The 16,617-nt window shown below is 35.2% G+C and overlaps 2 protein-coding genes across 2 annotated transcripts in view; both read right to left on the bottom strand.

The window, feature by feature from the left end:
- Positions 1-5,374: 5,374 nt before the first annotated feature.
- Positions 5,375-16,617, bottom strand: part of LOC133976662 (titin-like) — a 63,599-nt gene continuing 52,356 nt past the window's right edge. The window contains exons 15-20 of the mRNA XM_062414920.1: positions 6,901-7,061; positions 6,561-6,648; positions 6,179-6,280; positions 5,765-5,791; positions 5,528-5,613; positions 5,375-5,413 (exon numbers count right to left, since the gene is read on the bottom strand). Coding sequence (XP_062270904.1) covers positions 5,375-5,413; positions 5,528-5,613; positions 5,765-5,791; positions 6,179-6,280; positions 6,561-6,648; positions 6,901-7,061 — 503 coding nt within the window. The remainder of the gene's footprint in view (positions 5,414-5,527; positions 5,614-5,764; positions 5,792-6,178; positions 6,281-6,560; positions 6,649-6,900; positions 7,062-16,617) is intronic.
- On the bottom strand, positions 9,520-14,537 carry LOC133976363 (uncharacterized). The gene is made up of 8 exons (XM_062414560.1): positions 14,337-14,537; positions 13,250-13,399; positions 12,814-12,936; positions 12,561-12,721; positions 12,146-12,233; positions 11,768-11,860; positions 11,029-11,068; positions 9,520-10,627 (listed from the first exon to the last, which is right to left on the bottom strand). Coding segments are annotated over exons 1-7 (663 nt in total). The 5' UTR covers positions 14,383-14,537; the 3' UTR covers positions 9,520-10,627; positions 11,029-11,066.

Below are 16,617 nucleotides of genomic sequence, written 5' to 3'. Positions count from 1 at the left end.
AAAAGCAAATTCACCTTCTTACAGGAGTGTAAAAGATCCTGTTGTTCCTAATGTGATCTGCATTTTTGTGTAACCCTTTTATTCCAAATATACATCAAATTATAAACATTATAGTTCACATATATACATAAGTCTGAGATGCTCTATGCACCATGTAAGCACAATATCACCCCAATATCCCTCTTTCTTAAGTCTCTGGGTGTTTTTGTGCTTGTGCTGACTGTCTCTCTCCTCTTGTTTTGTCAAGAAGTTAACAAAAAAAGTTGAACATACAGATTAAAGACACAAATATCATTTAAAGGCCACAGAATCACATTTAAAAGTTGAGATAAAACAGATGAAATGTCTCAGATAAGCAGCATCATCTCTTCATGTCTAACTGACTCAACAATATAGAGAGAAATCATTCAGGAGTCCGAACAGTGCAACCACATCTTATTTTGACAGTTTACAGAGTTATGTCGGTTGATCCTGAAGTGAGAGATCCACTGTACTAACCAGCTAACACACAGTATTTATAAAAGGTGCTTTATCAGTAGGGTTACAGTGCAAACAGATACAGTAGATGCAGAGGAAGACCAGAGGAAAGGGCTCTGAATAAAGCCGTGCTGTTACATGATAGTGTATTGAGTGAGTGACACTGTGACAAAAGACTGTAGAGCATCTGTACTGTTGGACTGCAGGTGTGGTGTTTCTTTTGTTATATTGTAAAAAATCTGACTTTAGGCTATTTGAGTAGCCTCTCATCTCAAACTACAGTGTTTATGGGAAAAAATATTAATGAATAGAGTCAAAAATGTATCCAACAAAGTAAAAAAGCAGCCTATACCTCGTCCTATTGCTATGGATCAGTAACCAGCCTTTCAGCTTCTCAGCCTCTATAGTGGTAGAAGTAGTATTTACATCGCTTACTGAGTAGAAGTAGCAAATACTTGGTAGAAATATTTGGTTACAAGTAAAAAATGTCATTAAAAAATTAGCGTCAAATTAAACCAAATCACTTAAACTTAAATAACTCATTATGCACTATGATCCATCCATCATATTATTGGATTTTATATGTGTAATTATAAAAATTACTGGTGCATTCATGTTGCAGCTGGTGCTTTATGTAGATATATATGCTGGGAGATGGATCAATTTTGTATTACTAATCTAAAACTGGAAAGTAACTACATTGTAGTGGAGTAAAATTTACAAATATTCACCTCTGGAATGTAGTGGAGTAAAAGTATACTCAAGTTAATTACAAGTAATTCAAACTTGCACTTTGAATCTTCCACTGATGCAAGGAAAGCAAACATCACAAATTACACTAAACATAAACATTACAGTACCGTTGAAGCTCTTCAGTAAAATACTGTATAACACTGAGACACAAAATACTCGACGGAGACTGTGTAAAATGACTCATAAATTAACAGATTAATTACAATAAACAGACAAAACCTCCATCACTGTTAATGTTGGGAACCAGAGCTAAAACGGAGAGGAACACATATTTACACATGGAGTAAAGTATGTTGAAAATGTACTGTTTTTTTGACCATGAAGCCAAATTTGAAATGATTGTAACCACCTACGTACTGTATACGCTACCAAATAAGAGAGATTATTAGTGCTGATGATTCACAGCTGTTGTCACGTCTAACACAGGAAAGTGGAATCAGGTGCGAGCAATTAAAACTGAGAAAGAAAAAAGTGCAAACAGAGCAGATTTTAAAAGGGAAAAGGTGAAGCAGTTCATAGGAACAATACAGAGTGTGTGACTCTGAGGACCTCTGGTGGTCAGATGAAGAATAGCAGCAGAAAGCAAAGATAGACACTTTATAAAGGAGCCAAAACACAAGGGCCAACATCAGCAGCAGCAGCAGCAACATGTAACAGCCTGAGACCTTTTCCATGATATCAATAATATCTCCTCATCAAATAAGTTGTTTCTCCTCTTTGGCATCTTAGCAGCTTAAAATGTTTCCATCAACAAACATCTCTAAAAGACTTTCCAACCATAAGTTGGGTATGTATTTAATTTGACTTATTCTAGTTCTTTCTTTAGGACTACAGTAAAGTTATACAAGGAGTATAGTTCATTAAGAATCAGCCTTTTCAAGTAAAGATGGAATAAAGAATAAATTAAGTTGTAACACCAATAACGTAACAAATCTCTACGAAAGTCATTTTGCTTTTGGTATTTCTCTTACTAAAGAAAAACATCTTTACAGTAACACTGGCTTCATATTGTGCCACCAAATCCTCATTTTGGTATTGATATCAGTTCAAAGGCAGAGAAAATACCAAAAGCTTCTTCTTTTCTCTTTTTTTAAACTTCAATTTCAGTTTTTGTCAGCCAAAAATAAAAAGTAAAAGAGCTACAGCTAATAAAACATGATAAAATGTAAAACACAGACATTACCATAAAGTAGCTACTCCTAACTTAACTCCTAAATTAATTCAGAAAAGCACAAGCACCTCTCACCCTCTGCCTGGCTGTAGGTATTTCCTTCACACAGCTTCCAGCAGTAACACTGCTTATAATCACATCCTTTGCATGGGAAGGAGCAGCCTTAGGCAGGTATTCAGTATACTGATGCAAGAGGGTTTTTTTAGTAATACTGAACCCAAAGTACGTCATGTTTGGGTCTCATCTTCTGGATCTGCTGTCAGTTCATCCATCACAGGCCTGCATACTGTGTGCTGCGCATGTCCAGGTAATCAGGACTCTTCTCTATAAAATGATAATATTATGATTAGAATTACAATGCATCGTTTACATGCAGATCACACAGTTTTAGTTTAGTGCTGTTGCTGCTGGAGCTTCTCATCCATCATTCGTACTGGTTAAAGTGATATTTTTCTCACCAGGTTCATTGCTGGTGTCTGCAGCCACAGCAGCTTTCAGGTCCTGAGTGGGTGTTCCTGGGTCCTCTGGACTTGATGCAGACCACTCTGTTAAATGACACAAGAACATCAGTATAGTACATCTGTTATACAGTGCAATCTCTTGTTCATTAATAATTAAAATAAATACAGTCTAGGAAGGATTTATAGATGTATAGTGTCTAATTGGGTCAGTATGATCACTGTTTCACCCACCAGGTTCTTTGCTGGTATCTGGGGAATCAGCTTCCAGGTCTTGGTTGGGAGTTTCATGGACCTCTGGACTTGATGCAAACTTCTCTGTCAAATGAATTTAAAGTACCTCAAAATTGTAGTACAGAAACTGTGGGGAATATAATTGGTATCAACCTGTTATTATTATACTATTAAAACATTTTACTCACCAGTTTCATCACTGGTCTCTGGAGGTGCAGTCGATGTTGGGTCCTGGGTGGATGTTTCCTCCACAGCTGGACGACTCACTGCCTTCTCTGTTAAAATATCTGGGGCCGAATCAGCTTCCAGGTCCTGGTTGGGTGTTTCATGGTCCTCTGGACTTGATGCTGACCTCTCTGTCAAATGACACAAGAACTGTCAGGACTACAATAAACCTGTCAAAATGCCTGAAGTCAAAATGTTACTCATGTAAAAGTAATAGCAGAAAATAGTGCACACACTGCAGCTCCCAATGCAGGACTTTTCTGCTGTCAGTGCCTGCTTTCTTATTCTGGACGTTTGCATCTACTACACAAATAATGTAAAGTCAATGTCATGACTTTGACCATCAAACCTGTTGAATATTAAAACATTTTACTCACCAGTTTCATCACTGGTCTCTGCAGGTGCAGCAGATGTTGTGTCCTGGGTGGATGTTTCATCCTCAGCTGGAAGACTCACTGCCTTCTCTGTTAAAATAGTAAAAAGTTAAACTGTCACAATCACAATGCATCTAAAACTGTTGAAGTAGTTTTTGAAAACCAAAGAATCCTCCCACCACACACCAAATGCTTAAAGAAAAGTTCCACTCACCAGGTTCATTGCTGGTATCTGGGGACACAACAGCTTCCTGGTCCTCAGTGGGTGTTACATGGACCTCACACGCCGTTGATATCACTATTGAATTATAAAAAAAATCATCACAACCAAAATACATCTATCAGACAGTCAAACTTATGATAACAGTTATATATAGCACTTATATTTGATATGATCATATTTTACTCACCATCTACATTGCTGGTACCAGCGGCCACAACAGATAACAGATCCTGATTGGATGTTTCTTGGTCAGCTTCATGCAATACTGAAATGAGTAAAGAATTGTCACTACCATGATGCATTTGTGGATCTGCAGTGAAGTTTTGAAGAAGTGTGTATCACTCTCAGGGTTTTAGCTATCACTTATATTTGGTATGATCATATTTTACTCACCATCATTGCTGGTATCATGGGCCACACCAGATGTGGGGTCCTGATTGGATGATTCTTGGGCAGATGAAAGCAATGGTTTGTTCTCTGTCAAATGAATGAAGAACAGTCACAATCATGATGCTGTTATCACAATAAATCCATATTACATGTTTTTAAACTGCTGTTATTCAATAAGTGTAGTTGCTCCATCTCTACAATTAACCTATCATGTAAAAACTTATATAACTGCTATAACTGGTTAAACTGATGACCAGTAAAAACATTTTTTTTTTTTAAATATCAGCATCTACAAATCTACAGATTCATTGAAATAATTTGAAATGCTGGTTTTTGCTTGTAAAAGTTCAGATATTAATTATTTAGGACAAACAGGAGACCAATGTGAAAATTTGCTATCTTACCTTCCTCTGTCCCATCAGCAACTTTTCCGACAATGAAGATGAATAAATGTTTGTATCACTCTCAGGGTTTTAGCTATCACTTATATTTGATATGATAATATTTCACTCACCAGGTCCATTGCTGGTACTAAGGGTCACAACAGATAACGGGTCCTGATCGGGTGATTCTTCGAAATGTAAAGGTATTACTTCCATGTCTGTCAAATGAATAAAGAACAGTTTACATATGTGTAGACATTTGTAAATAATGTTCACTTTAAATTTAGTTGTTTTCAACGTGATCGGAGTGTAGTTTTAACATCTCTACAATTAACCTGGTATGTAAAAAGTTAACTGGTTTCTGCATGTAAAAATTGAAATATTTATTATTTTAAAGTGCTGGATGTGTGCATGAAAATGGAACATTATTTAAAATACTGTCATGTTAAATACTCTAAAATTATTAAAGACAAATAGGTGATTAATGTGAAGATGTACTCTCTTACCATTTCCTTTCTTGTTAACAGTTTCGCCTATATTAAATATGAAAACGTGTGTGTTAACTCACTGGAATTCTTCATTAATAATGTTTTGTGTTATAATTTTTGTTTATTTGCTAGTAAACAGAGACAATGAACGTCATGAGCTCAAACAAATGCTGTTGTGATGAATGAGGATAATGTCATTTACAGCTGGAGCTCACCTGCTCTGCCCTCTACTGGACTCTATTGGGTAATAGCATGGGATTGCCAACATCACTTCACTTGGATTGGTGCCGGTATCATAACTTTTAAAAAAGATACCCGGCCCCAATGATGACATGTCACAGCAACCCTAACCCTCATCAGGCTCCACCTTGTGTACCCATAGAGTCCAGCAGGGGCTCCAATGTGCTTATAGAACTGGTTTACAATATCATATAAACCTTAATTTCAATAAAGAGGCAGGTTGACATCTATGATCAAAAGCTGACACTGGCTCATATCCATCCTTAGTCACTTTTTTTTGTGAATGTCAAACTTGTGCAACATGGGTAAAGACGAATACATGACCAATATGAAAAAGTACCATCTTACCTGTAAATGTATAGCCATCAGTTTTCCCTGTATTGAAGACAAATAAGTGTGTGTTAACTCACTGGAATTCCTCATTAGTCACATTTTGTTTTATAATTTGAGTTTATTTTCCAGTGAACAGACTGTGTGTTACTCAACGCTGATCTTGCCCTTATAACTATCAAACCCTCAGGCTTTGTTATGGCTTCAGATTTACAGAAACAGAAAGGCAGAATGTCTCTGGTGTCTTTCAGTGTGTCTATCAAGGAACCTCAAATTTACATTTTCAGTCAAATGTACATAAATATTAATACACCTAAATAAAATATAAAGAATGTAAATTCATATCAGAGATAAGATTTGATTTATATCAGACCACCAAAATACAGAATATTTAGTGCATCAAAATAAATATAATATTTTGTGACTTCTTACCTTTTTTGCATTTGTATATGAAACAGGCGATGATGATGCATATAACCACAATCCCTGCAACTACTGGTACTAAGATGTAGATCCATGTCCGATCACCTTCTCCTAAATCAATGAATAAAACATTAAAACAACAAATAGTTTATAAGGATTTTATTATTGTATTCTAATGTCTTTAGCTGATCTTTGATAATACACTCTGAGGGGCCCCAATACAGAAAAATAATGAACTCAAAGCTCATCATTTAGTCATTTAATGTCTGTTAGAACATGTTGTGTAACTCCTATGAGGACATTGAGTACATTGTCATGTTTAGGAAAAACATTAAGATGCATTAATACATTAAATGTGTTACAGCAGATATTTGTTGGTGTGATAACTCACTTTCTATGAAGGGGTTGAACACTTTTTCACTGCTGTTGGAGCTGACTGGGTTTTTAAGTGTACAGATGAACCACTCCTCCTTATCCTCCTATAAAGAATAAAAACAATATTAGCTGAAAGCTCATAAACCAAATGTACATATTTTGCGGAGATAATTTAATGTATAGTTAAAGCTGAACTGTGTAAATAAACTAAACAGCACAGCCTGGATTCTGCCTCAGCTGGTCACCAACTGATGCCTGAATATGTGAATCAATTTAAAGACTAGATTCTGGTTTATTGTTGCAACAGGATTTATCTGTTAGTGATGAGACTCACAAACATCATTATCATGTGATACCTTTGTTATTTTGTGCTGATTGGTTGAAGTCCACCTCTTGTCATCTGTTGTCCACCTGTAGGTGACTGGTTCAGCTCCTGTGATGCTGCCACTACAGGTGAAGTCACAGTAGGTTTTCTCAGTATCACATGATACAGAGATGGTGGGTTTAGGGACAGGAGCTGATAAAAAAAAACAAGAACAAAAAGAGATTTCACTAAAATGTAGGCCCCTTTTGATTACAGTAAGCATATGTGTTATTGTCAAGACTGTTGCAATGACACTTGCAGCTCTGTCTTACTCCTTCCTTTAAAAAGTACCTGACAACGAAAATGCAGAGTACATTTTTGCTTGTGCACGGAGGAAATTAGGATGTAAAAGATCATATTAACACGGCCAAACATAGGCAGTGTTTTCCTTGAGAAACACTAGCTTTGATTAATTAAACCAAACATTTCCTCCACTTACAGATAACCAGGAGTTCAGTCTGGCTGTTGACTTTGTTGTTGATCTCTGCTGTGTAGATGCCGCTTTCGTCTGGAGTCAGTCCTGTGATCGTCATCTCTCCAGTTGAAATGTCCAGCGAACCACGATCTGTAAAAAATTACAAGTTTATCTTCTAAAAGAGGGTTTATAGTCATTTTACAGTATGTTGTCAACTAGAGACACTTATTTCCAGTGTTGGTCACTTAAATGTGGGCAGCTGGAGAAAAATACGCTTTCAAATACAAAAAATGTTTTGTTGACCATTATTATACTTTTTATACATGTTTTAATTTTTTTAATGTCTTTAATAGTCATTTTGACAGATATACACATACTCCAATGGTGACCCATTTGTTGAATAGTCACTTCTTTCCAATTGTTTCATAACCAGATGGTAATCGGTTTAATTAAAGTCATAATAGTAATAATTGATTACAATTTGAAAGAGCCAGTCCTACATGAAGTTAGGTTGATGTAATTGTCTGTGGTCTGTGGAAGGAAGCCAGAGAGAACCCACGCAGGCACGGGGAGAACATACAAACTCCACACAGAAGGGCCCCAGCTGGCCGGCGGGTTTGAACCCAGAACCCTCTTGCTGTGAGGCAACAGTGTTTACCACTGCACCATCGTGCCACATTAAAGGGATTATATTTGTCAAATGTAATTGGTTATACGTTTGGTTTTTTTAAACTCAATTCGTGCAGAAAACACATTCAAACCACTGCATTATAATGTAGTACTTTAATCTATGATAAACATATTAAGTACTATAAGAATCCTTTATAATTCAATACAACTGAAAATATTAAGGCCCCCAAAACCAAAATGTATCAAAAACTTGTGTATGTGTAAAATTCTTGATCTGTGTCTACCAAACACCTTGATTTAGATTCAATTTGTACCTTTGAATTGTCGGTAGGAGTCAGGCGTGCCTCCATACCACTCCATGGCGATATCAGGTCCATGTTTCCACACTGCGTTGGTGATGGGACCCCCGACAGAGTCTGGTTTGAGAACAGCTTTGCCACCCAATTGCCCGTAGATTGGTTCTTTTGCTAAACATAATAATGTAATGTTAATGTAATTAATAAGTAGGTAAAAACAAATAAAACAGCTATAACAGTCTGGTTAGTTCATAAAAATGACACTATAACTGCAATTGGATAAAGAATAGTATAGAGTATTTATTTAGTTAATTCACTGATTCTAGTCTATAATTTCAATTCTCAGGGACAAACTCTTCCTTTAAAACCATTTTTCAAACAAATTATTTATGTATCAAAGCCCATTTTTGGCCAATGTGATAGAAAAAAAGATCCTGTGAGCCAAAACAATGAGACACTCTCTCAAAATAATGACATAACTTCTTAGTATGTCATTATTTTGAGATAGTTTCTGATTATATGGAAATACTAAGTCATCATTGAAACCAGAAGCATTAACAATGAGATACTAACTCGTTATTTTGAGTTACTACGTCATTATTTCGAGATAGTTCCTCATTGTAATGATTTAGCGACGTATTTTTTTCATCACATTACGGAAATGGGCTTCCATATTTATTATGACCCCTAAACAAACGTGTTCACATCCATCTCTTCACAGTTAGGACTTGACATAAAATAGCTGTTATCACTGTTAAAGGTGTTTAAATGTGAGTCTAAACTTAAAATAATGGACTATACCGAACATGAAGTGAAGGCGTGGTCATTCAATTAAAAATGAAACTGAAATATATAACACAAAATATGCACAGAAACAAACCATGATAATTATAACTATAATTATTATACTTAACATCAACATATTAGTTTAACAAACAGTTTAAATGATCCCAAACTTACCGCTGGTTCTCACTGCGGTCCAAAACAGAAAGTAAAACATCCACATTGTCCTGTTCTCATTTAGGCTTCAGTAGAAGTAAAACACGAAGATTCACAGCGATTCTGATGATATTTAGAAATATTTAAAGTATATAGAGATTTATAACTATATACACACAGAGAGAGAGAGAGAGACAGAAGGAAAGGGGAAGAGGAGAGGATGTCGGTGATGGTCGCAACTGAGTGCATCAGGAAACAAGTGACGCGTCTAGGTTTGGATAGTTTGTATGGAGACGCGAAACTCTCGAGAGATTTGGACGCGTTTATCTTACTTTGAATTCCTTTTTCTCTCACATTGAATGAAGGAACACATACTACACATATAATCAAGTTTCAACATCTTTATTGATATGATAAAGATTTCATATATAATTTACACTGTATAAAGCTTCATCTGAGCATCACCTTCTCATAACAGTAACCTCTGTTTACTGTGCTCAAATAAATCACAAAACAACCTGTTAAACATCTCGAGGATACATGATAAAACACAAGATGGATAATATGATAATAAAATGTAGAAAATAGCTCATAGTGGTTAAAAACTGTGTAACTCAAGGTAAATAAAACGTATTGCAAAACGAGCGTCAACAGCAAGACGGCTGAGTTTCATCTGACTAATTAGTAATAATTAATAATAAAATTACTAATTAGTGACGTAAGCTTCAAAAATAAAATACTACAAGTGGAAGCATGAGACTTAATACTGCAAATAAAACAAAAACAAACTTTAAAACAAAGATGTCTTTATAAGAATTGTCCTGGTTCATGAGTAATCTGAATCAATCAAGCTTTCCTATTTCTAATTTTGGATTAAAAGAGTTTGGATGTGTTTTATTTTTTTACTTGTTCGAGCCGAACTGTTGATGAACATTAAATTATTTTGTTCTGGATAATTTAAAGGTGAGCTTCACTTCAATTTGAGATGATGAATGATTTTTCTCACACTAGGAAATTAAGTTTGAGTTTTTAAATGAAATAAAAGCATTTAAAAAAACAATACAATTAGCAATATTTAAAAAGGAATACACAACTAAAGACATCCTATGAATATAATATAAAAGTATAGAGACACTTCTCGTGAAGCTTACACATCCAGACCTTATTGATTCAACTTTCTCAAACTATCTAGCCTCAATTTAAAATACAGTTAATTAACTATTAAGATTAAACATTCAGAAATATAACATTTCAATTATCCTGGTAGTATGGTATACGGTCATTTTAGGGAGAGTGTCGCAGTTTGCCACACGTTTGAAAGCAAGGCAGATAAAGCAGGGTAGTTATTCAACGGCACATCAGTTCAATCCCTCCTCTAACTTCTATATATGATCATCACACGTCTGATGTTTCGATCATCTGGTTGGTTTGGGTCATCGCTGTGGAAAATAACAAAATACAATTGAATTTTCCATGTGGTGTTTCAGGAGTCTTTGAAGAAGTTACAGTATGTTATAGCTAAGATTATCTATTAGTTGAAGTCGGAAATGCAGTTATTCACTTTCTTTCACAAAGATAAATCAGAAGCTTGTATCTTAAATATGAAGCTACAGTCAGCAGTTAGCTTAGTTTGACTCTGTCCAAAGATCAAATCTGTCTAATCGAACTTCTAAAGTCACTAATTAAACATATATCATATATCTCATTTGTTTAATATGTACCAATACCAAAGGGTAAAAAACAACTGGTTGTGGTTTTAGCCTTGTTTATGTTATACATCCTCATGCTTTAATTCTTTATGCTAAGCTAAGCTAACTGGCTGCTTACTGAACATGTTTACCTTATTAATATGAGAGTAGTATATCAGTCTTCCTATCTCTCTGTAAAAAAACAAACAAAAAAGCATATTTCCAAATTCAAATTTAACATAGAGACTTTCAGCACAGACCAGGTCCACTGAAGATGCAATAATAGTCATTTCTGTACAAGCTAGCATACAGTTCAACATTTTGGAAGAATAACATTTCCAGTAATAAATTAATAATTCATGAATATTTTGTTGGGTTTTAATGGAGCAGTTCTTTCAAGGATATTCATCAGAGCATCAACAGCTACTTTAAACTCACCACAACTAACTAAACACTAACAGCATGTCTTCAGGTCTTATGACGAACCACTACTGACACCTGGTGGTAAGAAATGTAAACACCCTAATTATTTACCTTTCTTTGAGGTAAATACTGTAACAATGTGCAAACAAATTACAGGTGTCAGAAATGTAACTATTTCTTATGAAAGAATATCACTGCATGTGTGTAATCAATATAAACTCAAACTTCCTGTCAACATGAAAATACATCATCAGGGTTATTATGTTGGCAGAATCACACTCCTGAAAGAACCTGATTATGTTTGATGCTCGACTAGATCATCAGTCAAATTTACAGAAATATTAATACACCACACCTAAAGAAATATAAAGAATGTAAATTCAAGTCAGAGATTTGATTTATATCAGACCACAAAAATACAGAATATTTAGTGCAACACAATAAAAACAATATTTTGTGACTACTTACATTGTTGAGTTTTGTATCTGTATGCTAGGTATCCGAAGATGACGCACACAACCAGAATCACTCCTACTAAGATGTAGATCCATGTCCGACTACCTACAAGAACATGAATGAATAAAACATTAAAACAACAAATAGTTTATAAGGACACTGTATTGTATTGTAAAGTCTTTAGCTGATCTTTGATAATACACTCTGAGGAGCCCCAATACAGAAAAATAATGAACTCAAAGCTCATCATGTAGTCATTTAATGTCTGTTAGAACATGTTGTGTAACTCCTATGAGGACATTGAGGACATTGTCATGTTTAGGAAAAACATTAAGATGCATTAATACATTAAATGTGTTACAGCAGATATTTGTTGGTGTGATAACTCACTTTCTATGAAGGGGTTGAAGAGTTTTTCACTGCTGTGGGAACTGACTGGGTTTTCAACTATACAGCTGAACCACTCCTCCTTATCCTCCTAGAAAGGAGAAAGAAGATGTGTGACTGTGTTGTTAATTGCAGATAACTGCCACATCTTGTGCATAAAGGACCAAAAGTGCCACAGAAATGGTAATAATGTATATCCAACTGTAAAATAAATACAGGAATTAATCATTTAATGTCATGCTTTATTACCATTTCCATGACAACTGTGGAAATAGTTTTAAAAATATCTGAACGCTGAAGGTTTAAACTTATATCTTTGAATGTTTTGTGAAACTACGGAGCTTATATTGTCACTTTTTTATGACAAAGTGTAGTCTGTCAGTGATGAGCCACACAAACATCATCATCATGTGTATACCTTTGTTATTTTTTGCTGGGAGGTTGAAGTCCACCTCCTGTAATCTGCCCTCCACCAGTAAACGACTGGTTCAGCACCTGTGACTGTGGCATTACAGGTGAAGACACAGGTCGTCTTGTCAGCCTTACATGATACAGAGATGGTGGGTTGTGGGACAGGAGCTGATAGAAAATGAAACAAAAAGACACTTCCTTTGAATTTAAGGCTGTTTTAATAAATGAAACCAAACTTTATACACATTTCCTCCACTTACAGATAACCAGGAGTTTAGTCTTGCTGGTAATGCCGTTGATCTCTGCTGTGTAGATGCCACTGTCGTCGCGAGTCAGTCCTGCGATTATCATCTCTCCAGTTCGAGTGTCCAGCACACTACGAACTGTAAAAATGTACAAAGTTTATTTTCTAAACAGAGATCTCTTAGTCCTCTTACAGTACATTGTCAGCTAGAGCCACTTATTTGGGCAGCTGGGGAAATATACACTTTAAAACACTAAAAATGTTTGTAGAACAGCTGATAAGAGAAGATAAACCTATTCAATACTGAAAAGAATCCCTTCGAATAAAATTAATTTACAACTGAAAATATTTAAACAACCCTAATTTAAACAAAAATCTCAACTTAAATGTAAAAAAACTTTCAATCTTTCATTTCTGGCTACCAAACACCTTGATTTAGATGGAATTTGTACCTTTGAATTTTCCGTGGGATAAAGGTTTTCCAGTACCATGCCACTCCATGGCCATATCAGATGCATGTTTCCACGTTATGTTTGTGATGGTACTCCCCACATGGTCTGATGTGAGAACAGCTTCACCACCTAATTTCCCGTAGAGTGGTTCTTATGCAAAATAAAATAAAAACAAATTAATGCAAATTTCTCTGTTTAAAGTCGAGATGAAATGAGCTTTTAACCCTTTATGATCACATCCCGAGTCATACTGTACACCTACTTAACAACATTTCTTTTTATTATATTCACTATAGCAAGTTACACAATGGCTAAATAAAAGTATATATAAATAAAATTATAAATAGACTTGTGTATGAATGAATGAATTTAATACTTAGATTAATATGCAAATATGTTAATACACATAAATGAATAAACAAGCTGTTGCAGTGGCGGTTCCCAACCTGTAGGGTGCAGACCTTAAACCTTAATGTTGTGCTGTTAAGTCTGTTATAATTTTCTCTGGCCTCATATTTGCTTTTCAGTTTAATATTGTTTAATTGTATCTCTCTGGACTTCTAACACTTCTATAAATGAAACCATCTGAAAAGAAAAAACCTCCTGACTGTTGTTTAAAGACAGACTAGAAATGTGAACCTGTTTTTTTTTAACATGTGCTTACCACTACATTAGCTTACCCTAACCCTAATGACATTTTTTTAAATGTTTAAATACACATTTTCTTAATGAAAAACAATAAACATAAAGTGACCAAGCACCTTCAGTTTCCAACACTAACTCTAGTCTAATTTTAGGGGACAAATATCCCTTTAAAACCTCTTTTGACTCCTCATCACATCACTATTCCTTACACTGAATTTAGAAAACTGTTCACAGCCAACTATTCACAGTTAAAGTCTTCAAATTCGTCCCTTCATTGTTAATAGCCTCTAAATATGGGCATGTTACAACGGAAAATAGACTATCTGATCTAATTTAAGGGTGTGACTACAAAAATCTTTGTCGAAACAGAAAAACAACACAAAGCATGCACAGAAATAAACCATGATATTAACAAAGATAGTTAAAATGATCCAAAACTTACTGTTGGCTCTCACTGCGGTCCAAAACAGAAGGTAAAACAGCCACATTTTCCTGTCCTCATTTAGTCTTCAATAGAAGTAAGACACGTAAATTCCCGGCGATTCTGATGATAATTTAAAATATTTGGAGTATACAGAGATTTAGTACTGTATTCAGAGAGTGAGAAGGTAGGAAAGGGTGCTGCTGTCAGCCTCTGCTCAGAGTAAAGAGAGAAATAAGTGCGTAGGGTTAAAGCAGGGTCTTATCTGATTCTAGTTAACAGTGCAGGATTCTGATATGAGCAACATGGGCAGCTGTCCAGGGGGTGGCACAGGGTGTAAACACGCCACCTCAATGATATAATGTCACAGTGTGGATCAATTAACGTTTGTTGTTCTAGTTTATGAACTAGCAGTTTTCTACCTGCTGAGAAGATCTCACAGTCAGCAGTAGGAGATGGGGAGAGGAGCAGGTTGATCTCAGGTCTCTCCACTGAGAGCCTGAGGTAGGAGGAGCAGGGGGATCTAGTGCCTAATGTGGTATGGTAGCCTAAGGATGCAAAAATTAAAATCAGTCATACTAAAAATAAATAAAACACAATATATAAGTATGTTGTTCTATTTGAATATTTGTGTGATATAGGACTTGTGCAATATGTTATAATGCATGATCATTTGATTCTTTCTTTTATTTCGTCTATATTTATGTAATTGTGAATGAAGTTTCTATTTTGCATACTTCATTTTTGATATCTGTGATTGTTATGATTGTAATAATTATGGCATTTATGGTTGTAATTTATATATATATATGTATAACTTACAATTACCCTACCCTGCAAAGTGCAACGTCTGCTGACTGGTGCTGCTGCCTGTGTAAAAAGTTATTCACATATAGTATATACTGTACATACTGTATGTGAAATGATCTGTTCTTATTGTGTGTGTGTGTGTGTGTGTGTGTGTGTGTGTGTGTGTGTGTGTGGTATAAGACATGTTTTACCTTTTTATGTGTTATACTGTGACTGATCCAGAGTCCTGCCAACCGATGTTGTTGATCAGTGCACAAATAACAGGAGGTTTTGCTTCATTACTAAAAGTACCTGTTTTTCCTACTCCTTCCGAAATGACACTTTCATTAAAGAGTTTATCTTCTGTGTGCATGTAGTCTGACTGCTTTTGATAACAAACCAGCAAAGAGTGCCAATATATCCTGAAGTGACCTCACTTGGTCAAGCCCCTGACAGAGTGGGGTTCCCCTCCCTTTTTTTTTTTTAGGCTGATTAAGAATAATCAAATGGGGGATGGTAAGGGAAATTACACATATAAAATCAAGTTTAAATGTCTTTATTTATATGATAAAGATTGTACATTTAATTTACACTGCATAAAACTTCATCTGAGCATCACCTCCAGCAAATAAGCCTAAAAATCCGAAGGAAATATTAAAGCTTGAATTTAAGCGTCAATTTGGTCAACAAATCAGTTTCGTAAGCTTTTCTCCAAACAGTGACCTCTGTTTACTGTGCTCAAATAAATCACAAAACAACCTGTTAAACATATCGGGGATACATGATAAAACACAAGATTAATAAAAAAAGAACAATAAAGGCATTCAAATGATAAAAAAAATATATATATATTTGTTTATATTGGCTCAACGTGTGTAACACAAGGCGAAATTATTGCATAGAGGAAGGGAAAGCTAATTCAACTTGTCTATAGAAATTATCTTTGAATTTTAACATTATTTAACACTAACCTTTGATCACTAAGCCAGGTTTAACTTTAATGTTGACTATACTCAAATCTTTAGCCATGTAAACTTAAAAAATAAAAAACCCTGTGCAGGAATATATAAAAAATACAGTACAAGACAAACAATCAAAAACATTCAATTAGCAACATTTACAAGCAATTCATCACATATAAAACAATATCGAAAAAAATATACACTCACCAAGCACTTATAGGTATACCTGTTCAACTGCTTGTTATCGCAAATATCTAATGAACCAATCACATGGCAGCAACTCAATGCATTGAGGGATGTAGACATGGTCAAGACGACTTGCTGAAGTTTAAACTGAGCATCAGAATGGGGAAGAAATGTGATTTAAGTGACTTTGAACGTGGTATGGTTGCTGGTGCCAGATGGGCTCGTCTGAGTATTTCACAACCTGTTGATCTACAACCAACTCAAATAAAACTACTCAACTACAGCCATCTCTAGAGTTTACAGAGAACGGAAAGAGAGATATCCACTGAGATATCCAAAAATGCCTTGTTGATGCCAGAAGTCAG

The sequence above is a fragment of the Scomber scombrus genome, chromosome 24 (assembly GCF_963691925.1).
Source record: "Scomber scombrus chromosome 24, fScoSco1.1, whole genome shotgun sequence".
Taxonomy (NCBI): Eukaryota; Metazoa; Chordata; class Actinopteri; order Scombriformes; family Scombridae; genus Scomber; species Scomber scombrus.
The sequence above is the reverse complement of the archived record's forward strand: the minus strand, read 5'-3'. Positions and strand labels throughout refer to the sequence as shown.